The following is a 22,855-nucleotide window of genomic DNA, read 5'->3' on the forward strand; positions in this document are numbered from 1 at the left end:
GATACACTGTTTGCTGTGCAGAAGGGAATTTTTATCTTTACATCATTGATGTCTAGCGGCTAAGGGAAAAAGATCTTTTTCCTACCAAATGTTATGTCTCCAGTGCAAACTGTTGAGCTTACATGTTGCAAAACATGAAAGAAATGTATCAGTAGAAAACTTGTTTTCCCAGCGTGTTTCCTAAATGAATTTCAGGCTGAAACCTAAAAAACCCAACCAATTCATCCAGGGCAAAACATCCGACAACAGACAGGAGCTCTGGAGACTGAGCCTCCTTTTAGGCTATCTTTCTGTTACTGTGTTAGATACACTTATTTTCCTTTTCCCCTACTCTTTCTGAAGTTGTCTATGAAATTTCCTGATTACTGCTTTTTAAAAATCCCATGTTCAACAGGGATCTCTTGATTTTAAGACCTTTGGTAGATAGTGGTGCTGAGTATCATAACCAGGGCTGCCTGTGACGGCTGTGATATGTTCCTATGGGCACATCCTTCTTCTGGCAAATTTCTTTCTAGACCACCTGTAATAACAAACCAGCCATCATTGATTTTAATAACATTTTACTTTGAACATAACAACATACAAGTGGCAACATTTTGATTCAGAATGCTATTTCATTCTCCTTGTGAAACTACCTTTATTTTATTTTTAAATAAAATAGAGAACTAACAAGCTACAAAAATGGAAACAATATTTTGATATTAAAGATGCATGAGGTTTGGCTAACAAGGTGGTTTCTTTGGTGTTTGGGGGTTTTTTTATTCCTTTACATTTTATTTCAAATGAAACTTTGAATTTGCCCTTCCATTCTCACTCATATTTCCCCCAGATGACCAGTCATTCCTAGAAAATTATGAAGATAAACCGTTTCCAGGGGATTTCCTTTCTTTATTAACACTTCAGCCTGCCATGCTGTAAGGAAAAAATGAAACTGCCGATTTTTTTTTTTAAATGAAGAAATATTCCACATTTATACACTTGTAATATTTATTGCTGCAATCGAAATTATCACAGCAAAGGCAGGCTTCCTGGCAAGAGGAGCTCTGTCAGCAGTCACCAAGGTCTGACTTCGCACTGATCTTTACTCTTAAAGGAATTTAGTTTTGGAGATTGGCTTTACCTTGCTTTCAGCATGGGGATTTCTGTGATTTCAGCAGCCAGCACAGACCCTTCTGCTGCCTTTCAAAGCAGCCATGGCTTAAATTGATGGGCTGTGGGCAGAGACTGTCTGTAATCTCCCTTTCCGTGATTTTCTGCTGGAGAGCTACTTCAGCACAACCCCTCCAAAATCTGTGTCCCCCAAAGGAAACTGGCTCACAGATATTTTTGCTGAGAAGGGATAAAGATGGGAAATTTATCGCTGTATCCTGTAGCATAGTGGAGAGCTGAGTTCAGCTCAGTGCAGGCTGTCAGCATCCTTGGTAAAACAAACCCCTGCCTGCCAGCCCTACACTTTCAGTGAGTTTTTCAAAGCACAGGGCTCGGCCGATGAAAAGAAAGCAATGTTTGCAGCCCTCTGCTGTCACCAAATTCAGATCTCTCTCCCTGTGGCTGCTCAGCCTCACATTTCAGTGATTGGGACATACTGGTGTATGAGTGTCCAAACCAGCATTGTAGCTGTATTTGTTGTGCATGTGATTGAAAAAATGGGCATGAGACGGTGACAAATCAGTCTGTGCTGGATGAAGGGAGAGATATTCTGCTGTGGGTTAGCTGCCTGGGAAGGCAGAATTAATGGAAACTTTTAGCCATGGTGAGAGGTTTTCACAAAATCTCTGTTTAACTAAGGTTGAAAGTTGCAAAAGTTAAAAAAAAAACCAAAACACAAAACTCCACCGAACAAAAAAACCCCATACCACCACGTCAAAGTCAACAATAATTTGCTTTGACATTTGTTCCCGGTGCTCCCCAAACGCCTGCTTGGGAAACTGCCTCGTTAGCCAGGGGAAACACTGACCGCCTTCCCGTGGGTGGGAAGAGACGGGGCGGGCCGGGGGGCGGCCCCACGCGGGACCACAGCCTGCCAGCTCCTGAGCCCCAGACCTGCGCCCTCTGCCCCACGCCATGGACTGCGGCGTGATCACCTCCAAGACCGTGCTGTTGCTGCTGAGCCTCGCCTTCTGGGTACCGTGGCGGGATGCTAGGGGACCCGGGGGTGTGGACTCGGACCCGCGTGGTTTACGTGGGGTTTGTGGCCCCGGGTGTTGGGTGCGACAGAGGGCTCTGGGAGAGGGAGCCGGTGCTGTGGGACACGACCGTGTTCTGCTTAATCAGTGTTTCCAGAGTTAATCAGGCATTTTAGTTTACCGGTGTGCAGCTGACTCATGCATTCCTATAGGAAAATACATATTTTTTCTACATATTTATTTCTAAAAAGCAAGAAGATATGGTATTTTAAGTTTCTAAGAAAATTTTTTTTTTTCTTTTTGACAAGGTGTTTTTAATGTAGTAGGTTTTTTTAATAGTGGGTTTTAAAGATGTGTTGTTAAAGCAAGCTACAGGCTAATTTTGTGATCGGAAACAAATGGAGCTGCTTGGCTGCAGCAGGGTGCAAGCATTGCGCAGGGGCTGCCCTCCCAGTTTGGGGTGCGGAGTATCTGGGGGAGGAAAATGGCTGAGAACTTTGTTCCAACGATGTTCTGGTATAATTATGCCTTCCCAAATCACTTCCTCAATCATTAGGGGGAAAAAAAAAAAAAAAAAAAGAGGGTGGGGTTACATACCTTTTACTCTAAGCCAGGGGTCGTCAAACTTACTAAACACAGGGACCGGCCCGCAGATGAAGTGGCAGGAATTCATCTGCAGCTGCTTGGTTTCCCCCCCAAGTCCCGGCGGGGGAGGGGGGGGGCAGGGGGTTCTGTAAATACCGGGGGCCAGATTGAGGACCCTGGGGGGGCCGTAGTTTGAGGACCCCTGATCTAAACCCTGTTGTTTTGGGGGACTCAGCATTGCAGGCTTGTGGCATGGCAGCCTTGTGATGGGGACAGTAGGGCCTGGGGAGGGTGGCTGCTCAGAAGAGGTGGTGGTAATTTTGGTAACCAGTCTCCGGTTCTTCCCCTGTGTAACACCCTGTCATCATCCAGGGATTTGTGTGCTGCTCTCGGAAGGAAACCTCATGTGTATCAGTAGCGTGGTTTGAGCGTTCTCATCTGCTATGTAGCACTTAAGTATTTTCAAAGCAGTGTTTTGCAAAGGATGCTTTCAGTGTGATGGTAGTAGCCTGAGAGCGAGGGTTGGGTGCTGCACAGCTCAGGTTAGGGGCTGTTCTCCCATGGCCCTGCCCGAGCAAGGCTAGGTAATGGGGAAGGCAGAGGACTTTTCTATAGCAAGGGAGAGCTAAAAAGAACCAGATGTTTCCCAAAGAGAGAGCTCTGTGTGTGTGTATGTGTTAAATAAAAGGAATGGAAAACCTGCTTGAATTAAACCCTGAGGTCTCGTGGGGTGTTGTCCCCTGTTTTGTAAATAGGGGCCTTGCTGCTGGTTGTAGTGAGGAGCTTGTTTGTTCCCTTCCAGTCCTGTGCCTGTCAGCACAATTTGTTGCTGCATGTGTTCCAAGTAACTCTCATGCTGCTAGCCTGAACAGCGCAGGAGGACATGTCTACTCCTGTGTGTCAATTAATGTGAGCTCACCGTGTATGTTTGGTTTGTGGTCATTTTTTTGAAATACCCGTAGAGAAATATTGGAGCATCTCATTATTTCTATGTGGAAATCCCCAGAGCTTCAGCTCAGGCATACCTCAGGTTATCATCATTGCTTGGCTTTTTAAAAATCGAAAACCAGCCTTTTGTCCTCCTAGAAATGTCTGTGGTACCTTTACATCTGTTGTAGGGGAACTCTCTTAATTGTGATTGAAGCTATTAGGTCATCTGGATCCACAGACTATCAGCTATTATCCTTCTGCATGTCTGCAGCCTCGGAATTTGGGGTGACCCAGACCAGCCCTTTGGTGTTTTTTTTAATCCTAGGGAGAGCAATGCAACCCCAAAGCTTGTGGCATTTAGACACTGCTGCCTCCATTATGTGTGGTAATAATCACATTTCTGCCGCGGAACTGCAGAACCTGGAATTCAGGTTTTAGGAGGGTGGGGAAGGAGGAACTGACTCTTCTTATATGCTCTTTCAGAACACTTCTAAACAGTTGGGACTCTACAAGTACAAGGCTTCAGATCATTATCAAAACACAAGATTTGCAAGGAGCATTAGAATCCTTCTCTAACAAGTATTCATGCTCAAGCATTGCATGATGCAAATCTTGCCCAGCTTAGAAATTATTATGGAAAATAATCCACCACCTGCGTATTCAGCAGACAGTGCAGTTATAGTGCTTTGACAAAGGCTATTGCTTGGAAGTGTCCTAAAAAGCCTATAAATCCTCTTCTGGATCTCTGTTATCGTTGTGCAGGAGTGAAGAAAGACAGATTTTTGAGGATGACAAATAGGGGCTTCCTAAATTAGATGGAAAAAGTAACTTCTCTCCTACCTACCAGGCTCAGCATCATTATCTGCAGAGCATTCTGCTGTGAGGGGTGAGATCCGGCGTGCTGTAGGTGTGCATACCCCCAGACAAGGCATTAATTGAAGTGTTTCAACTACACAGTTACTAAGGGTGGTGCTTCAAGCTATGGGAGGTCTGCCCACCTCCAATTTTGCTTTTTAGCACCTATTAATTAGGTCCAAGTGTGTGGTTATTTTAGGAAGTGGGTGTTGGCCTGTTCTAGGTGAAGACTGGGGATGATGGTTTAACTTGTGGAACCTAAAAGAGGGAAAGGAAAGGTCAGAGGAGATGCTGATGTTCTTAGCAATATCTTGTGAGGGGACTTGGCTGAGTGGGATGTTGTGATGCTCCTTCAAGGAGAGAGGTGAAATGCTGGGGAGTCACTTGCTGGTCTGAGGGAAGGAACTGGCAATTTTAAAACTGGATGGAAGTTTTGTGCTCTGGTATTTCTGTATAATGTGACCTAAACACCCTCCTGGATTGCTTTTCTTCTAACCCTCCTTCTTTACTCCAAAACTGTACTGCTGAATTCAGCTGTTAGAACCTTGCTTGCTTGCCTCAGCTTCCTTGTCACTAAACAGGCCTCTCCTTTCAAGGAGGGTTTGATGTCCATCAGGAGTCCTGGGTATTTTATTGTGAGAAGGCCACCTTACGTGTTGCTGCAGTGATAATACTGTTTGCCCGAGTTTCCCATTCACTTTTTACGAGAGGTAGGCACATCTGCAGCCTTGCTTCGCTTACCCAAGGGCAGGGAGGAGGACACAGATAAGATTCCCTGGGAGGTTTTAGCAGAACTGGTGGATTTGAGAGAGCAGAATTTGATTTGATGACAGCAACAGGACTGTTCAAGAATGAGAAGGCCAGGAGAGTGATCCCAGTGCTGGTCTCTAGCAGGGTGTGCTCTACCTGTGAGCAGTGAGGGCAGGCTCGGATTTCCCCAGCTGATCCCTGGCTCCCTCTGCACCCACACACACTCAGGGTGCACCTGAACTGATTACAGGTCCTTCAGGAGCTTTACTGACTCTTCAGAAGACCCAGCTGCGTTCTGCCTCTTTGCTAACAAGAGGTGTGAACTGCAGTTTCTTGGTTGGGGTTTGACTCCAGATGGTTACAAGAGTCACCCATTGACCAGAGACTAGAGTGGGGGTTTGCCTTCTTGCCTAGTCCTAGCAAAGCTCACAGTGACCGTTGTCCCGTTTCCCTTCTCTGTCCTCTCCAGCACCCTACAGCACCTGTTTTTTGCAGGTATCTTCAGATTTGTGGTGTAGGCATTTCCAAGGAGCGTGAACCAAAGGTGTTTTGGGGTATTGGTATCATCTGTGCTTTGAGCAGCTGGTCTGGGCATCCTGGAGTATTTGGTCTGTACATAATCTTAACTCCTTTGCTCTGGATGCATCCAAGACTAAAAGCTACTAGTTTTCAACCTAACGGTGGTTTGCTGAGTGATGTGAGATGGTGTACTGGAAGCTTAAGCAATGGTAATATTGCTGTGGTATCACTTCTAAGTAATTTTTAGTAATTACTTGGGAAGAATAAATTTATCTGTGGAAAAAAAGTTCCTGCAGGTGTGAATGGTTTGAAATCACTCATGCTGGTGATGGCTGGTTTGGGAATGGTTGTTCTGAAGCCTCAGTCAGTGAGAAATCAGGATACTTAAAAAAACAAATGAAAAAAAACAACGAGGAGGATAATTTTTAATCCCTCAATGGGATTAGAAATGTGAATAGCAAAAGCTGTGTTGGAGGTTATTGGTGCTATAAACACATTTATTTGTAAGGATGGAGGTATTCTTCAAAGAGTCATTAGAGGTCTGGGTGTCAGCAGCCCTGTGACCTGTTTCTCACCTTTCCTCCATCTGTTCTTAGGCAAATCCTTAATCCTGCCTGTAGCTGCCTGCTGTATGTGACAGTGGGGGACAGGCAGCTCTGCCAGGTTTTAATGCTCTGTGTGAAACTTGACAGGAAGACGTGAAGCTGTGGAAGCTCTCCTCCTCAATCTGGGTCAGGGGAACGACACTGATGGACCACAGGGTCAGTCTGACTCACAGCAGCGTCCATGGTGGAAAAAGCTGCTTGGCCAAGAGCTTTATTATAGTTACATTTTTTGTACATCCAGTGAGTAAAGCTGTGGTTGTTCATCCACTTCTGAAAGGGCTCCGGACTGGTTTCCCTCTGGGCTTCTTGTTTCTGTCCCTCTGATGGAGCCATGGCACTGTCTGGGGGCCCTTGGGACCCATGGAGTGATGAGCCGGGAAGGGCTGGGGGACGTTTTGACCCAGCATGAGAAGTGTTGGGTGGGAAGGGGTGGGTTCATTTCTAGCTCTGCTGTGAACTTGTTGCTGAACTATGGGAGGAAAGCAGAGCCAGAGTGGTCACTGTACAAAGCTGATACTGGGGCTTGATGCAGGATTTAGACATTTTGGCATGATTCACTTGAGCATGCCTTGAAAGGGCAAAGTTCCATTTTATTTTTAACTATTCTGCCCAAAATCGGGAAGCAGAACTGAACTGACTTTCAGGAAAATGTGCTTTGTTGGATGTATAGGGGCAAAATTAAGATGTCGGTGCTGTGTGAGAAATATTACTGTTTCCTGTGCACTTCCGAGGAACAAGCTTGGTTGGACTGTCCCCAGCAGTCCCTGAGGCTGTGAAAACACCTGTTAGATGGCCGAGTTACGGATCCAGCCCTAAACACACTTTGGTCTCTTCACAAGTCTCACAGTTGGCAGGTCTCTGAAACCAGAGGTCTAGTGTTGTAGAATTGCCTCTGAAAATTACAGCTGCTCGAGAGGTCCCATTTCGTTACCCCTTTGCAAGAAGCTCAGAGCTGGAAGACGCTTTATCCAGGGGGAATAGAAAGTGTCTCTTTCCGGTAGTTGATGTATGAACTGGGCCTTTCCTTCATTTTCCTTGAAAGTGTTGCACCGCCAAGCTGCATTTGCTTTACCGTTGGAGCTGGCAGGATCCTTTTCCTTACGGGAAGAGGCACGCAACAGTCACGTGGCCCTGCTGCCTGCGCCCCTTCCCTTTCACCTGGGTGACAATATTTCAGGGCAGATTAGAGGTGTCTGCCCTGTACCAGCTCTAAGAAGTTTCCCCAGGCTTTTGGATTAGCTCCACTGTTTGCTATTCAGTTTAGTCACATGATCTGGTGGCTGAGCCAGGAACAGCTTATCAAGTAACTGGGGTGGTTGTGAAGGCAAATGTTGAACTAGAGGGTGTTTTGTGTCTGAACTGGCCCTTCAGATACAAAACAGCTTGGCAGTGGCTGATAAATCCATCCATGCTCAGCTAAAGTTACACTCGCAGCAAGCTTTTGCCCTGCAGTCTGTGTCTGTATTTGGGGAGAGTAAGAGTGAAATGGGTGCTGCTGTTTTCTCCTAACAGTGGTCCTGGTGTCCTCAGAGGTGCATGTTGCTTTGCTTTCGGTTTTAGCAGCAGCACACTGACCGCAAGGCAGAAGTTTGAGTATTGTAAGTCAGAGGATTGGGGCGCGATTCCTTGCTTTGCACTGGTGTGCAGTCTCCACAAGGACAATCTTCATGCTTCGTAGGATATGTGCTGGCTTTTAGGGATGGGAAAATAACCCTGGAGTTAGGCTTGGGGAAGAGAAGAAGATATGCTTGGACAACTCTAAGGAAAACATTTATTTAATATAACTTGAAAACAAACCACTAAAACCAGGATCCCCTCTTGAGAGTGTCGGTTTGCAGCATGTAAAAACTGGCAGTGGATGTCGGTTTAGTTTTTGTTGGTTTTCTTTTTCCCCTAAAAGAGCCACAGGTTTTCAGAGCCTTTTGGCTGCTGCTTCTTGTTTTCATTTGAGAAAGAAAAGGAAAAAGCAAGCGCTTCCGACTGTAGCCACTGAGGAGCCCTGCGGCATGTTTTGAAGGCAAGCCAAAACATGCCCCATAGTTGTACATCTCAGCTGAATATTTAGATATAATACAAATTGAAGAGTTTCCCATGGCTTTGTGTAAGTAGGCTCAGTACAGTTTTGTTGGTTAGGTCCCACTTCTGTACCTCGCATGAGGAGACTGGTTTAAAGGTTTTGAAGTTGTGGCTAATGACTGGCACGAGATCAGTGGTAAGTCTCTCCTGGGGCTGTTGGTGCTGCTGGCAATCAAAGACAGCTTGGTAGGGGCTCACAGCTTCGGTGCTTTTTGTTCCAATCCAAAGCCAACTTGCTAAGTTCAGTATTTTTTTATTATTTTGCAAATCAATCTTTTCACAACTTGAGAGTCTGAGGGAAGACAGAAAGTTCTTAAATTGCTTTTCTTTCTAGTAGGAGGTGGGGAAAGATTTGAAGCTATGGGCTCCCAAAGCCTCAGAAACTAAAGGAGCTGTGGGACAGTGGGGAGCAGAGCCATGTGTGTCCTGGAAAGCAGCTTAGTAGAAAAAGCTCTGGGGGTCCTGGTGGGCACCAAGCTGACTGTGAGCTAGCAATGTGCCCCTGCTGCATGAAAGTGGAGGGTACCCTGGGCTGCATCAGGAGGAGTGGTGCTAGCAGGTGGAGGGAGGTGATCCTTCCCCTCAGCACTGGTGAGGCCATGTCTGGGGTGCTGTGCTCACCAGTAGAAGAGAGACAGATGTGCTGGAGAGGGCAATGAAGGTGATGACAGCACTGGAGCATTTCTCCTGTGAGGAAAGGCTGAGAGAGCTGGGATTGCTCAGCCTGGAGAAGAGAAGGCTCAGGGGGATCTTACTGATGTATGTAAATACCTGAAGGGAAGATGCCAAGAGGATGAGCCAGGCTTTTCTCAGTGGGGCCCTATGACAGGACCAGAGGCAATGGGCACAAACTGAAACACAGGAAGGTCTCTCTGAACATCAGGAAACATTTTTTTCATTGTGAAGGTGACCAAGTGCTTGCACAGGTTGCCCAGAAAGGTGTTGGAATCTCCGTCCGTGGAGATACTCAAAAGCCATCTGGACATGGTCCTGGGCAGCCAGCTCTAGGTGACCCTGCTTGATCAAGGGGTTGGACCAGATGATCTCCTGAGGTTCCTTCCCACCCCAACCCTTCTGTGCTTCTGTGACCTCCTGCGCTGGTGCATGGCCAGCCTGTCTGGCGGTGGCTGGGAGCTGTGGCAGATGGTGGGTGCATCCCCTCCATAGCAGTTGTTGCCTGTGTGGCTATCGGGTGGACATGCCGGAGCCTGCCTGCTGCTCTGTGCTGCAGGTGGAGGCTCCTAGCCTGTAAGGAGGGTCACACACTGTCCTGGATGAAACAGTCAACATAAGTGTGGCAATAATTTATTGTTCAGAGAAATGAATACCATATGCAGGGTTGGAAACGGTAGCTGAGGCCAGGAGGTCCTTCCTGGCTGGCAGAGTTTTAAACCTGGGACAGAAAAAGGGAATCTGTGCAGGTGGGATGGGAAGCGCTCAGCTAGGGTTGCCCTAATTGCTGGGGAATAAACAGCTGTGCCTTGGGTGAAGGGACACTCTCACGTCTGCGGAGCTGCATGGTCCGTATGGGCTAAGTGGATTTTTAAACAGGAGTTGTAAAGTCATTAAAGCGAGCATAAAATGAAGAAGGCTTTCTCAGATGTGCTCAGTGCCTTTGTTTTCCACTGAAGTCACTAGAAAACCTGTTGAATCCATGGAAATGGAGTAACACAGCAACTAGGGAGGACTTGAAAATCTGGTGGCAAATGGGAAGAATAAAACTTGTAGTACAATAAAGCAGTAGTAAGAGCTGGAAAGTGTAATTCCCCTTGCCATGCATGTGGGCTGTTAACTAATAAATTATTTATGGAGGAAATGTTGTGCAAACCCTTTTCAGCAGAGGATTTACGTGTCAAGGTAAATCAAAACTTTTTCTGTGCACAAAAAAACCCAAAGACAAGGACTGTCTTCTGTGATAAGGAGGGGCTCTGCAGCTGTAACTAAGAGCAGTGTGGCTGGGGCTTGATTCTAGATATGGGGAGCATGGGGACAGCGCAACAGAGCCAAACAGTTGGCAAACTAATAATTGAAGATGATATCTTAATCTGTCCTCTGGCAAATAAAAATTGCTGAAAGGGTGATAGCATCCCAGTGAATGCAGCTGTTGGATCCAAAGGCAAAACATCAGCATCAGGTGTTGTATTAGGTGAGGTTATCTGACTTAAATCACTGCTATGCAAAGATACTGGTGAAAAAAGGTGGCTTTCAAGCCTTAAAATTAGCTAAAACATCTCTGTGAGCCAGTTGTCTAATGAAGAACTAGAAGGCAATGATTCAGAAAATGTTTGTGTGGATATTGATAGTTCAACAACTGCTATTACTCTTTAAAGATAAACAGTAATATTTACCATAACTTCCTTTGCCCATAACCATAAAAAGTTAATGGTGTGGGACAAAGTCAAATCAGGCCAACTTTTGCACTGTGGCTTTTCCTTTTAACGCTATAGCTTTGTCACTCTGTATTTAACAGACCAGCCTTTTAAAAAGAAATTCCTATACTGTCCACGTTAACAGAGCAAATAATGAAATCAACGCTCTGCACCTGGAGGGTGCTGGGAGAAACCTTCAAAAAAACCTCAAAACTAAACCCACTGCTTTTTAATTTCATAGCTACTAGTTTGGCTCCTTTACTGTATTTTATTTAGGTTTGTCAGGGGACAGAGAAGCTTATGCTGATAAATGCGAATAAACACAAACCTCTGTTCTCAGCTATCATGTAAGGTCAGCTTCTTAAAACAAAGGGGGAAAGTAGAAAAATGTCTGTTCTGCCTGACCGATAGATGCAAATTTTATTTTTTTCTTTTTCAGAGCAGTTGTATAGAGGGAACTCTAAGGGGCCCTTAGCTATGGCTGTGACACTGATAAAGTGTTGTGAAGTATTTGCATGAAGGGCAGGGGCTCATGGTTAGCAGCATATTAAAAATTCCCCTTCTGTCAGTGGGATACAATGTAAAAATCTTGCTGTACTTTAAAAATATATAAAATCTCCTGTTTTCCAGCAGCTGTCCTGATCTGCATTAGTGAGGCAGCACAGGCTCCTTACAACCATCCAGTCTTGTTTGCTTCTCTTTCTCGGGTAAGATTGAATGTTCACAGTGCTATGTGTGCATTATCTGGCTGGAGGGAGTTTCAGCTTGTTACATAGATTATTGCAGCAGAGCATCACTGTGTACCTGCCTCCCTGGCTCAGCCAGCTGGGCTAAGTATGGAAGAGGTGGGTGAAGGGGTGAGTACCCTTGCCCCGATCCTGCTGCAATTACCAGCCTAGGAAAATCCAGTCGTTACAGCTTTGCTTTCTTTTTGCTCAACCCCAAGAAGGAGTTCATTGTTTGCACTCAAACAATTTAAGATCTCTGCTTTCTGTCAGGGGCACAGGATACGAAAAAGCAAGTAATTCTGGTGTTAGGTCCTTGAACCATGTGAGCTGTGGTGGGTGAGACAGCAGAAACAGTTGCAGCTTTGTTGCTCAGCTGTGAAATGGGGCTTTCTTGCAAAGTTTGCATTTGCCTCATGTCTTCAGCTTGTCTTATGGGAATCATCAGGGTCACAAAGAAATAGCAGCAGCGTTTCCTGGAGCCCCGGTAAGTCAGCTGGTGGTGTTTGGGGAGGAAGGGGTAAGGTTAGGATGTTCTGCTTGCGTCACTGGCAGATCACAGCTACTTGCCAGCAGCAGTGCAGCCCCACAGACCAGGTGAACTGGTTCTCCCTTATCAGCCTTGCATCACTCCTTGGCTGCCTGCGCTGAGGTTTGTGCCAGCTGTGTTGAGCCAAGCCTCTTCCATGCATTGCACGATCCTGTTCTGCACAGAGTTCTTCTGAAAGTAAACATCCAAGCAGGAGATGAAAAAAAAAATACTGTAAAGAAAAATAACAATTTCTAGTGTGAATTTCTTGGTATAATTCTGGCAACCTTATGTGTAATTTTAGATGTGTTTGAGAAAGTGTTTGATTAATTATGAAGAAGGAATTCCTTGATCTTTCTCCCCAAAAGTAGATGCTTAAACTGTGAAAGATTTGTGAAAAAATTTTGGGGAAAAAAATTGTGAAAGATACTTTTTGTTGAGATCCAACAGAGATCTGTTTAATTAGGCATAATTAACAGACTTAAGGTCTGTCTCCAGCAGTGCACAGGACATTTCTTGTACTTTTTTTCTAGAGAAGTTTCATCTTAGATCTAGGAAAGGGCTGAAGGTTTTGCAGTGTTGGAAAATCCTTCCAGCAGATTTTGAACTTGCCTTAAATACTGGGAAGGCTTATGGAGAGAGTTTAGATTTATGTCCTGAAATATTTTTCATCCTTGCTTTTGAAGTTTGCCTCTGGGACTTATCTGCAAAAATAAAACAGGGAATAGACTGTTAGCTGAAATGCCTTCCACTCCTGAGTGACCCTGCTCTTCCAGGCTTCAAAACCTTCACTTTGAATTAAGAACAATGGGTGAAGTTGTGGTTGTATCTCAGTTTGTGGGGAAAAATGTGAACTTCCTTTAAGCCAGATCTTTACCCAGAGTCTTTTAATTTTACCTCATTATACTTCCTCTTTCTGCTTGGAAGCAGAAGTTCAGAAATTATAATAGACCTCTTGCTGGCAGTGTTTTGTCTCTGACCAGAACCCAGACAATCCTGGATGTTGCAATAAAGCCAACTGTGAAAGTGCTGGTCTATATTTGCATTGCTAAAGTTTAGGTAAGTATCTCCTTGAACTCAAGACTGGACCCTCTGATGTTGGCTTATTGTTGTGGAGCTTTGCTAGCCCTGTCTTTATGGGACTTCTGTGAACTGGCTTCACAATTCTGTTTCCTTTTTTTAAAAGTTGCGGTAGCCTTTTAGTAGCAACAAGGTTTTTCGTAGTTTTGTGCGGTTGTTCGGTCTTTAGCATTTCTTGTGCATACTTCCATTGCATTGTGCAGTGACCACACTGAAAATAGGTAGAAAACCAGTTTTAAATTATAGATGAGAGATGAAGAATGTGTCTGTTGTCTAAAGTGCTTGCAGAAGGATAATAGAAATATTGGGGGTTCTTTGGTGTAAAAAATCCTATAGGAAGATTAAATTTTGAGGCAGACTGTCTTTAGAAGTACAGAAGTACTTGCAAAGGCTGGGGCTAGAGTTAGGCAGAAGAGCAGGGCTTTACATTCACTGAAGACATACACTTTGCACATTACCTAAGTCACAAGGCTGTTTCATTGCGCACATTTTGACGTGTCATTGACACTCAATGTGGATGACTGATTTACTTGCCAAAAACATGGTTTATGCCTTTTTGTACCCAGCTATTTAGTCTGTGCTGCCTTCCCTGTGGTAGTCACTCCAGCTCCCTTCCTCCAGGCACTACTTTCCTCTACCACAAACCTTTCTGAGGGTCTCTCAGTCCTTCTGGTTGTCTCCTGGAGCTTCAGGCACCTGGTTGATGACAGCTGTGGTGGGACATCTGAATGTCGGCACTGAGCTGTACCCAGGGCTGATGGTCTCAGGAAAAATGTTCTCATTAGTGGCTATGCCCAGATTCAAGCACTTGGTTTAAAAGTGCATGTGCAGGAGGCTTTGTGCTGCTAGTGGCCGGCTTCACCTTTGCTTTGGGGTGACTGCCTGGCAGTACTGCCTCTAGTCTGGAATTTGTAAAGCCATAACTACACTTTGCATTAGGTTTGCAGTGATGGCAGCAGCACAGAGACCAAGGATGAGGTGATTTTGGGGTACAAGTACAGTGGCTGGGATCGTCGCCATATTGTGTCTGTATTCATCGGGAAGGGTTATGACTTAGTACATGCATCTGCCTGAAATTTCCCCAAAAACTGAGAAACCAGAATACCATTACTATCCAGCCATACCCATGTTTACCAGGAAGGCTTCAAAACCCAGCCACAAATGCAGTCAGGGGTTGCAGTCAGGTTTGGAAGGCTGACAGTAACTAACTGCAGCATTATTCATGTAATGCTTTCAGTCATGCACAGTGCTAAGTAGGGAGAAGTTTTAAAGTTAACCCAGAGCATCATGCTGTTCCTGCTGCCGTCACCTGGATGTTTTCCACAGCTTCTATGGGAGCAGAGGCCAAACTCTGAATCCTTTTAGGAACTGTATGAGCTGCTTTCTGAGCTGGTGCTGGCCCAGCTAAGCAGAGCAGTTCTGTGGTTAATAAAAGGCCCTGCAGCCCTTGTCTTGAATCTGCATTGTTTTCACTGGGTTTGGGGCCAACAAGGCAAATCACAGTGCTCGACGGTCCCAGGAAATATTAGAAATAAAGGATATATTGGGCAAGTCCCATCATCACGTTTTCTCCACGGTGATGGATAGTTAGCCTGGGAGTGTTGCTTCCTTCTCGGTGGCAGCCCTTGCACAGATGGTGCCATTCCAGAGTGGATAATAGGTGGACAGTTGCACGTGCATCCAGCTCTCCAGGCCAGAAATACGGGATGTGCTTTTTGAGTCACACACCTCGCTCTTTTTGTGCAATTGAAGGCAAGGCAGGATGGAGGCATGGTGTCCCTAGCTCCACCTTTAGTGCTTCTACCACTCCAGGGATTTTTCCTGTCCCGCTTTCATTACAAGAGCATAGTGTTGGAGAAAGAAGAGGTGATGTTGCTCACGGTGGTGAAGTGAGAAGGCAGCGGTGCTCTTTGAGCTAAAGTGGTCGCATCTTTCCCCGGCATGCCTAAAAAGGGCTGGGAGGAAGAAGCCCTGGTCACTGTATGCCTGCAGACAGGGAAACAGGAAAGAGCTTATCCTCAATGAGAGGAAGTTAAAGGAAGTTTTACAAACTGCTTTAATCATTAGCATCACCTGAAAACCCAGTGCGTGTGGAGAAGAAAAGAACAAAACCCACTCTTGAGAACTGGTGGATCCTATAGCTTTTCCTAATAGCTCACTTTGTAGAGGACCTGCCGTATCTGAGCCCCAACACAGCAGGATCTTGCATGATGTGCTGAAAGTCTCTAAGGGTGGTTTCATCACTTGGGGTGCCTGATCCTGGTAATTTTGAGGTACAGATAGCGTCCAGGAACGCAAGAGTAGCATGGGATGGGAGCTGCCTGAAATGAAGGCTGTTCCCTGTGCTTGGAGGTAATTGAAGGGCAGGCACCAGACCTGGCTGGAGGGGAAGGAGCCAAACAAGGTAAAGGAATTAGCAAGTCCTAGCTCCAGTGTGAGGAGTGTTGGATTTTAATTAAAACGTTCAGCACTGAGGGAACTAATGAACTGCTCATAAGCCGTGTGATGAAATCCAGCAGTAGCCTATTGAAAACAGACAGACTGGTTTCCCTCAAGTTTTCAGAATGTGAGTTATGGATGGTGTTTCGTTTTATAGGCATTGTCTTGTGCTGCAGGATTATAGAGCATGGATGAGCTGTTGTAACTCCTGAGAGAATTTTTTTTTATGCCATTGGTGAGGTATTGGCAAGGCATCGCTGAGTCTTCTGGTGCTACTTCCAGGGCTGTACCCAGTTCTGTGCATAAAAGCCTCTGGTTTCCAGGGCTGCTAGCTGGGCAGCTGTCACTGATGCACTGTATCTTGGCCTCAATCAGCAAAACACCTTTTTGGAGGAGAGTTTTATTTCAGAGGTTGCAGAAATGTTTCCTCCAGGACAAGCAGGGACTGTGTTTTGCTGAGACTAGGAATATTTGTACCTGTTTTAGTGGTTAATGCTGTGTAAGAGTGTAAAGAATGAGTTTTTTCTCAAAATAAAGCCCCAAACTAACAACGCACCCCTGTAGTGATCATCTTAAAAAGTTGATTCCTGCAAATGCAGCATTGGGTAGGATGTGGGCGATCTTGGGTAGGCAGTGTGAGCTTGGCCTTCTGCAGAGGCACTGGCTGACACATGTCAATAGACTCCGGTGTTTCACAGTTAATGTGGTGGTTCATTAATAGAGGAGTGAATACTGGGTTGTGAATTTTGTCTTCTCTGTGTTAAAATTCGAATGGGTAGCTAGTTTCAGACAGCATTTTTTTCTTCTAGATCTTTGCATTCTGTAGTCATTGCTTCTAAAGTGGAAATATTAATTGTACCGTTACAAAAAGCTCCATGTTTACTTTCCTGGGTAGATGCTTAATAGATGACTGCTAATAATTTACTTTATTGCATTTCAGGCAGCAGCAGCAGGTCTCAGCTATGTTGGGGCATATGTCATTAACACCTACAAGAGCTATGACAACTTTCTGCAGGACAAGTATGCTCTGTTGCCAGCCATGATCATTATTTGCATTGCTGTGATAATGTTCATCATTGGGTTGATCGGCTGCTGTGCCACCTTCCGGGAGTCTCGTGTTGGTCTAGGGCTGGTGAGTGGTACATGTTCTTGCATGTCCTCTTCTTCACCCTGTTGCATGGTATGGGAGGTGCTGCACTAGACCGTCTCGGGATGTACAGGACAGAAAGTGAAAGATTATTCTGAAATATACTGCTGAAGCACTGCTCCTCTGTGGGAGTTACATAGAGCTGTGACACACTGATTGGTGGTGAAGTGCAGGCTAAATTATTGGTGGCACTGCCTTGTACAGACAAGTACCCACAGCCATGGACAGTTTCATGGCTCTGCCTCAGCTAGCTTGCTGGAGATGAGTGTGAAGAATAGCAAGTTTTGAGAAGCAAGGTGGTGGTGTAGGAACAGAAGTGAATTTTCAAAGCAAGCAAAACAGATAGATTTTTCTACTGACTTTAGTTCTCTGAATCCTGTAAGTACTCCTCAATGACTTCTAGAATGATTTTTAAAAAGCTGGAAAGGTTCATGTTGAGTAATTTCAGGCCCCCAACTCACACCTTGAAGGCGATGTGAGCTCAACAGGCAGTGCCCAACATACCTAACTCAGCTGCTGGTTCATCTGTGCAGTGTCCTGTTTGAGACTGCCCTTGTGAAGTGTCTTCTAGGCTCTTCACACAGACCATGTCATGGCAGTGTTCAGGAAACTGCCTACATTGGGCACAGATCGTGTGGAGCCGCAGTCATAGTCCCAGCCATGCACAGTAGTTTCCTATTCTAAATTATTTTCCGGAAACTGTTTTGATTGGAGAGGCAACAACAGATAATGATAACCTACTACTATAAATTCATGTGATGGGTAATGTGCAATTGAATTGAAATGCTGTGGAATTCTTCCTTACAGTCTCCCTCTTTAAATTTCAGTTCTTGGCCATTATCCTGATTATCTTTGTTGCAGAAGTATCTGCTTTTGTCCTGGGATTTGTTTACAGGGAAAAGGTAAGCAAAGAATTAGCATCTCTGTACTAACCTAAAAGTAAAGAATAGATCTTGCATCTTTAGGGCATTTAGATATGTCCAGTTTTCTTGCACTTCATCCCCTATCCTGCAGCCTACAGGGCAAGCAGGAATGGGGATGTCACCATCTGGTATGTGGATCAGTCTTTGTTGGGAACATGGTAAATACATAAAGTTATCTGACAGCCATCGCAACAATCTCTACATTGGATTAAACAGTTGTTGATGCTCACAGTGGAGGGCTTTTCCATCAGGGGAGGCAAACTTCTATCCAGGAACATGATTCTGGTTAAGTGCCACTTGCATTTTATCTAAACATCGCTTGTTTTGGTGATTTATTTTTTTTTCCCTGACTTAGTTAGAATACAGGTCTTTTGCAGTTTCCACTAGATAAAATTTTTAGCTCTCATGTTAAAACAGTATGTTCCCACCCCAAATAGGTAAAAACTGATGTGCAAGGCACAATGCGCTCAGTCTTTGAGAAGTATGATGGGAATAATCCAGAGTCTACTGTTGTGAATTACTTGCAAGAACAGGTAAGAAAATATTTAAATTGTCCTGAGAATTATTTAGAAAAGAACACTTGGGCCCTAAACAAGGTATTTAGGCTCAGGGAAGAGAGTCCACACTCAGCAGTAAACACTGCAGCAGTGAACACTAGCACATGATTCTCCAAGGCGATTGAGACGAGGGTGCTCCCCACTCTGCAGCGTTAGCATTTTGAGGTTGTTGGTGTAAAGTCTATGTAAACGAGTGATATCGCCGACACAAGTAGCCTTTAGATCAAGCCAAATGAGTACATCTGAGTAACTGCTGCTAAGAACCTCGTACCATAAAATAGAAAGATGACAAAAGACTCTGTCCTGCAACCTGTCACTTTCATGTGAGAGCTGTCACAAAGAATAAACCAGTAAGGAGGTAATAATGTATGAAAGGAGGTTGATCTATTTTATCTACGGCTGTTTTCCTGAAGTACTGCTACTTGTAAATCTGCCACATACTGAGGGCAGCTCCTGCCCAGTATGCCCAAGAGAGGTCTAACTCAACATTAGCATTCATGTTTGTATATATTCATACATGCCCATAACCGTCCTGTGTTTGGCAGCTTCATTGTTGTGGGGTAAAGAACTACAGCGACTGGACAACCACCCAGTGGTTTAACTCCACCGGTAACAACAGCGTCCCACTGAGCTGCTGCAGGCAAGAGATGAAGAACTGCACAGGGCATCTGGATCAGCCACAGGAACTCAATACACGGGTGAGGATAAAGGGCACAGTTTCACAACCGGGCCATGATCATTCTCAGCCAGCCAGAGGAAGGCACTTCAGGCAGGGTTTAGGGATAATTTCATCCAATTCTTTTCATCAGTTTGTCCCCTGAGCCTTTTTCTCCCCATGGTTTTCCTCTAGCTAACTTCCTTCTTTAATTCCATAAAAACTCCTACATGATGAAAGAGAGGCACCAGTCTGGATATTTGGTCATGTCTGTCTGTTGGTAACTCCTCCATTTCATTTTGCTACAGAAGCAACATGACAAGGCCAGAGCACTAGCTATGCACACACAGTAGTTCAGACAGATCTGGGGTAGGGGAAGAAACTCTTTTAGGATTGACCATGCTGAGTATGGAGAACTGCATACCAGGTTCTTCAGTCTGGGGCACAAGCCCTTAAGTTGACTTTTATAGATACCATTGCTGGTCTTCCTGGCTCTGGTTTTGGGCACATCTTTAAGTCACTTGAGCTACAGGAGACTGAGAAGCAGCAAAATGTCAGTGAATTGTGGTTTGTCAGTGCCTCTCAAGCAAGAGGAGAACAAAAAGCCATTGGCTCTGGAAGACAAGAATGGAAGCCCTCAGGTCTGCAGTGGTTGGTTAGACAGGCCTTGCAAGATCCTGCTTCCTTTGAAGCGTTGGGGAGAAAAATATTTTTTTAAAAGTCCAGCTGAATTAACATGTTTTAACTTGTTTTCATGTTATCTCTTTCATGGCAGGGCTGTGCCGATGAGCTGGAGTCTGGGCTGCAGAGCGTTATCAGCTACGCCATGCTTGTAATCCTGGGGTTTGCCATTGTAAAGGTAAATGTTTCTGTCGCTTCCCGTGTGAAAAATAATACTGTTTGCCCTTCGATCTTGGGGCTTTCTCTTCTACCATGTCCTATTAGCCTACAGTCTTTTTCTGGCTGTGAAGTAGACTGGGTCTTCTGTTCCTCACTTGTTTTCTTACTTGTCTCCATTTTGTCTGCCCAATGATGAGGGGGTTATCCAAAAAGCTAGTAGGGGATTTGGGATGGCAAGTCAATTGAGAATCCATCTCGGTCCTTTGGTAGGAAGTACAAAAAGGTAGGTGTGCTAAAAGGCCTGGATCTAGAATTCTTTATTAAAACAACTTTTTCTATATTTAACTGGAATTTTAAAAAATCCTCATTAAAGTTTGTTTTTAGATATAACCCAATGAACAGTCCTGTGCTTGAAGACTTGGAATCAAAATGGATTAGAAATATGAATAGGAGTGAAACCAGCGGGCCTTTTTATAGATTAACAAGACTGAATTAAATTAAATGTGAAAACAGATCATCTTGTGGGTGAAAATTAGATTTGAAATGCTCTGATGGAAAACTCCTCACAATTGACACATCAAAGAAATGCCTACATAGCTTTGTGAAGGTTTGACCCATAAGCCTGGTGGTTTGTCATTGTTCCCCGTACCTGTTCTCCAAGATTAGTAACCTGTTCCTTGTTGGCAGTGATTTGAACCATCTAGTAACAGCAAAGTGTTTTTTCTTTGACTATCTGCTCTCTGTAGAAGAGTGGCTGTAAGTTTAATCAGTGCAGAACATTTGCAGTTTAATGCCCCACTCCTGCACTCAAGGCAGAAGCCAGTCTGTCCAGATGTCAGCTCAGGACTGGGACTTGACTTAATTAAACTTTCCTTTTCTTAATTTTGGCCCTAGCAGAGAGATCATTGTTTACAGTATTTGATCTCGTGGGCATAAATTGCTCAGTGATGAGGTTTCCATCATTTCCTTTCCCTCTATAAAAGTGATGAGTTCTAAGCTCCCATTACATGTCCCATTACTATGTGTGATGAACTCTCCCATCATGATCTCTCCTGTGATTGTCTCCAAAGATTGCCTTTGCATATTCTGTGCTATCTTTATTTGCATATTTTATATGCTTATATATTTTGTAGACCTAATTTTAAGTCCAGAATAATCCCATACTTTCACTAAAATTTTTCCCCACAATAAGGTATGTGTATGTACAAATTAATGGGAGAAACCAGGGAGGAAACTGTTGAGGTGGAACTATTACTGGAAATTGATATGCAAATAAATCACTTTCTGTAGGTGTGTTTTTAAAGTGTTTTTTAATATAAATGTTCTTGCTATGAGGAAGAAGTCTAACATAGGTGTTGAGCCTGATGACTGAAACAAAAAGATACAGCAAAACTAAATCTCTTGTGCACTCTCTTTTTCAGTTCTTTGGCATGCTGAGTGTCTGCGTGCTTACTTGCAGGAGAGAAGACAGTGGATATCAGCCTCTTTACTCGGGGGTGTTTGCTTAATAAAATGCAAAGATCACTTTTTTTTTTTTTTGCTTCCTGATGATAAAATAGACTTGTAAAGATGAATGCTAAAGGACGATTTATGACCTTCTTGCTAAGTATTTTACTTTATGTATATGAGGTGGGAAGAACGTTGTGTACTGATTTGGGAAGGTTTCTTGTGGGTGATGTGAAATGGCAATTTCAACATTCAGTGCCCCACAGTAATGTACCCTGATGTTGCATATACCACAACTTTATGTAGGTTATTGTAGATTTGGATTTGTGACTTTAGATAGCACCAGATGGTGTAACAGACTCCAGAAATAATCTTTCTTCCGAAGTTCTTTCCTCTACCCTTAAACCATGGAAAAGAAATGGTATTTTTGATCGCTGAACTGAGACAGCAGGAGTGGTTTCAGTTGTCCGCACAAGTGTCAGATCATTCCCATGGCATGCTTAATAAGCAAAAGAAACTTTAGAATGCCAGGTTCAAATATTCTTCATAAACATGAGGAGTTAGAGTACGTTTTCTCTATATCTCATGGTGCTTCTATTAAACTCATAATTTTTAATTTTTTTTTCTTTTTTTCCTCCTTCTCATGGTCATATGTTGTAATTCAGTTTCCAGCAGAGGTTGTTGGTGCAAGACAACCCGATGTTGAAAGTCTAGAAGAGGAATTTGAGTTGGGTTTTGAAGCAGCTAGCAAATGTGAACATTCCCAGGGTAGGAGGGGGATGTGTGTTTTGAGCTTTTTAGCTCAGGACATCTCTCTTTAGCTTGTTTTTTTAAAATTATTATTTGACATTAAAAATTGCTTATGAAGCAGGGGGTTTGAATATTATTTTTTTTCTTGTACTGATGCTTTTATGGTTTGTCTACACAAAGACCATGTCTCTGTGTTCAACGTAGAAGTTGCCAGAGTTATTGCGATGCTGGGAGACAGGAGCTACAGGCACCTTGACTCGGTGCGGTCGTGCAGACGGGGCTGGGGGCAGGGGGGGCTAGCACAGCCTTCCCGGTGCTGCTGAAGGTCTGGCCACTTCTCACTGCTAAAAACGTTAAGATGATGCATTCTTGTACTGAGCAATTTCACTGTTGTCTGGCGACTCGTGCTTTGTTAGTTTTCCTTTCTCCTCTAAGGTTTGCTGAATGCAGTCACTTCTAGGATTGCATCACTGCTTCAGAAATGGCCTTTTATCTCATTTGTATGTTAATCTGTTTTGGTTCTTCAGGGGGTTCAGGGGAGGGCGGGAGCTATGAGCTATTCTTTGTTAGGGAATTGTGGAAAAGAAGAGGTTTTGCTTATTTTCTTTCTTTGGAGAGATAAGCAGTCTACCTTTAGCAATAAACCTTTGTAGCTAATTAGAAGAGAGGAGTTTGGGCTAAGTGTAAGCTGTTTATTTATCCCACCCAATTATGTATCCCACCCCACAAAAAAAAAACCAGCCAAAACACCAACTAACCCAATTTAAAAAAAAAAAAACACCAATAGCCCCAATGGCTGATATTCTATAAGATGTACCAACATGAGTATGTTTATGTTGAAAAGTGACAACTTTTATTGAGGGCTTTGTCTTCTGTTGAACGCCGAAATAAACGGAATTTATGTAACCGATTAATAAATGCTGTGGCCTTGGTTTTTTTTACGTTGGAA

At 44.2% G+C, this 22,855-nt stretch overlaps 1 protein-coding gene across 3 annotated transcripts; it reads left to right on the forward strand.

Annotated features, from left to right (window-relative positions):
• Positions 1-1,971: 1,971 nt before the first annotated feature.
• Positions 1,972-22,814, forward strand: LOC101921358 (tetraspanin-36-like). Of its 3 annotated transcripts, none has more exons than XM_013303626.3 (7): positions 1,972-2,124; positions 16,529-16,720; positions 17,563-17,637; positions 18,096-18,191; positions 18,761-18,913; positions 19,646-19,729; positions 21,132-22,814. In XM_013303626.3, exons 1-7 carry the CDS (start codon positions 2,065-2,067, stop codon positions 21,216-21,218), a joined length of 747 nt encoding a protein of 248 aa, XP_013159080.1. In that variant the 5' UTR covers positions 1,972-2,064; the 3' UTR covers positions 21,219-22,814. The 3 variants fall into 3 exon arrangements, with proteins under 3 accessions (XP_013159080.1, XP_013159081.1, XP_055646797.1); XM_013303627.3 differs by lacking the exon at positions 1,972-2,124 and adding an exon at positions 8,455-8,582; XM_055790822.1 differs by lacking the exon at positions 1,972-2,124 and adding an exon at positions 11,333-11,395.
• The last annotated feature ends 41 nt before the right edge of the window (positions 22,815-22,855 follow it).

This window comes from Falco peregrinus, chromosome Z (genome assembly GCF_023634155.1).
Source record: "Falco peregrinus isolate bFalPer1 chromosome Z, bFalPer1.pri, whole genome shotgun sequence".
NCBI lineage: Eukaryota > Metazoa > Chordata > Aves > Falconiformes > Falconidae > Falco > Falco peregrinus.

Bases quoted from the DNA above. Each gene is read 5' to 3' on its own strand.
- LOC101921358 (XM_013303626.3), top strand. From the start codon at position 2,065: ATGGACTGCGGCGTGATCACCTCCAAGACCGTGCTGTTGCTGCTGAGC. The intron at 17,638-18,095 runs GTAAGCAAAGAA...CACCCCAAATAG, and splicing joins GATTTGTTTACAGGGAAAAG to GTAAAAACTGATGTGCAAGG. The intron at 18,192-18,760 runs GTAAGAAAATAT...TGTGTTTGGCAG, and splicing joins TGAATTACTTGCAAGAACAG to CTTCATTGTTGTGGGGTAAA.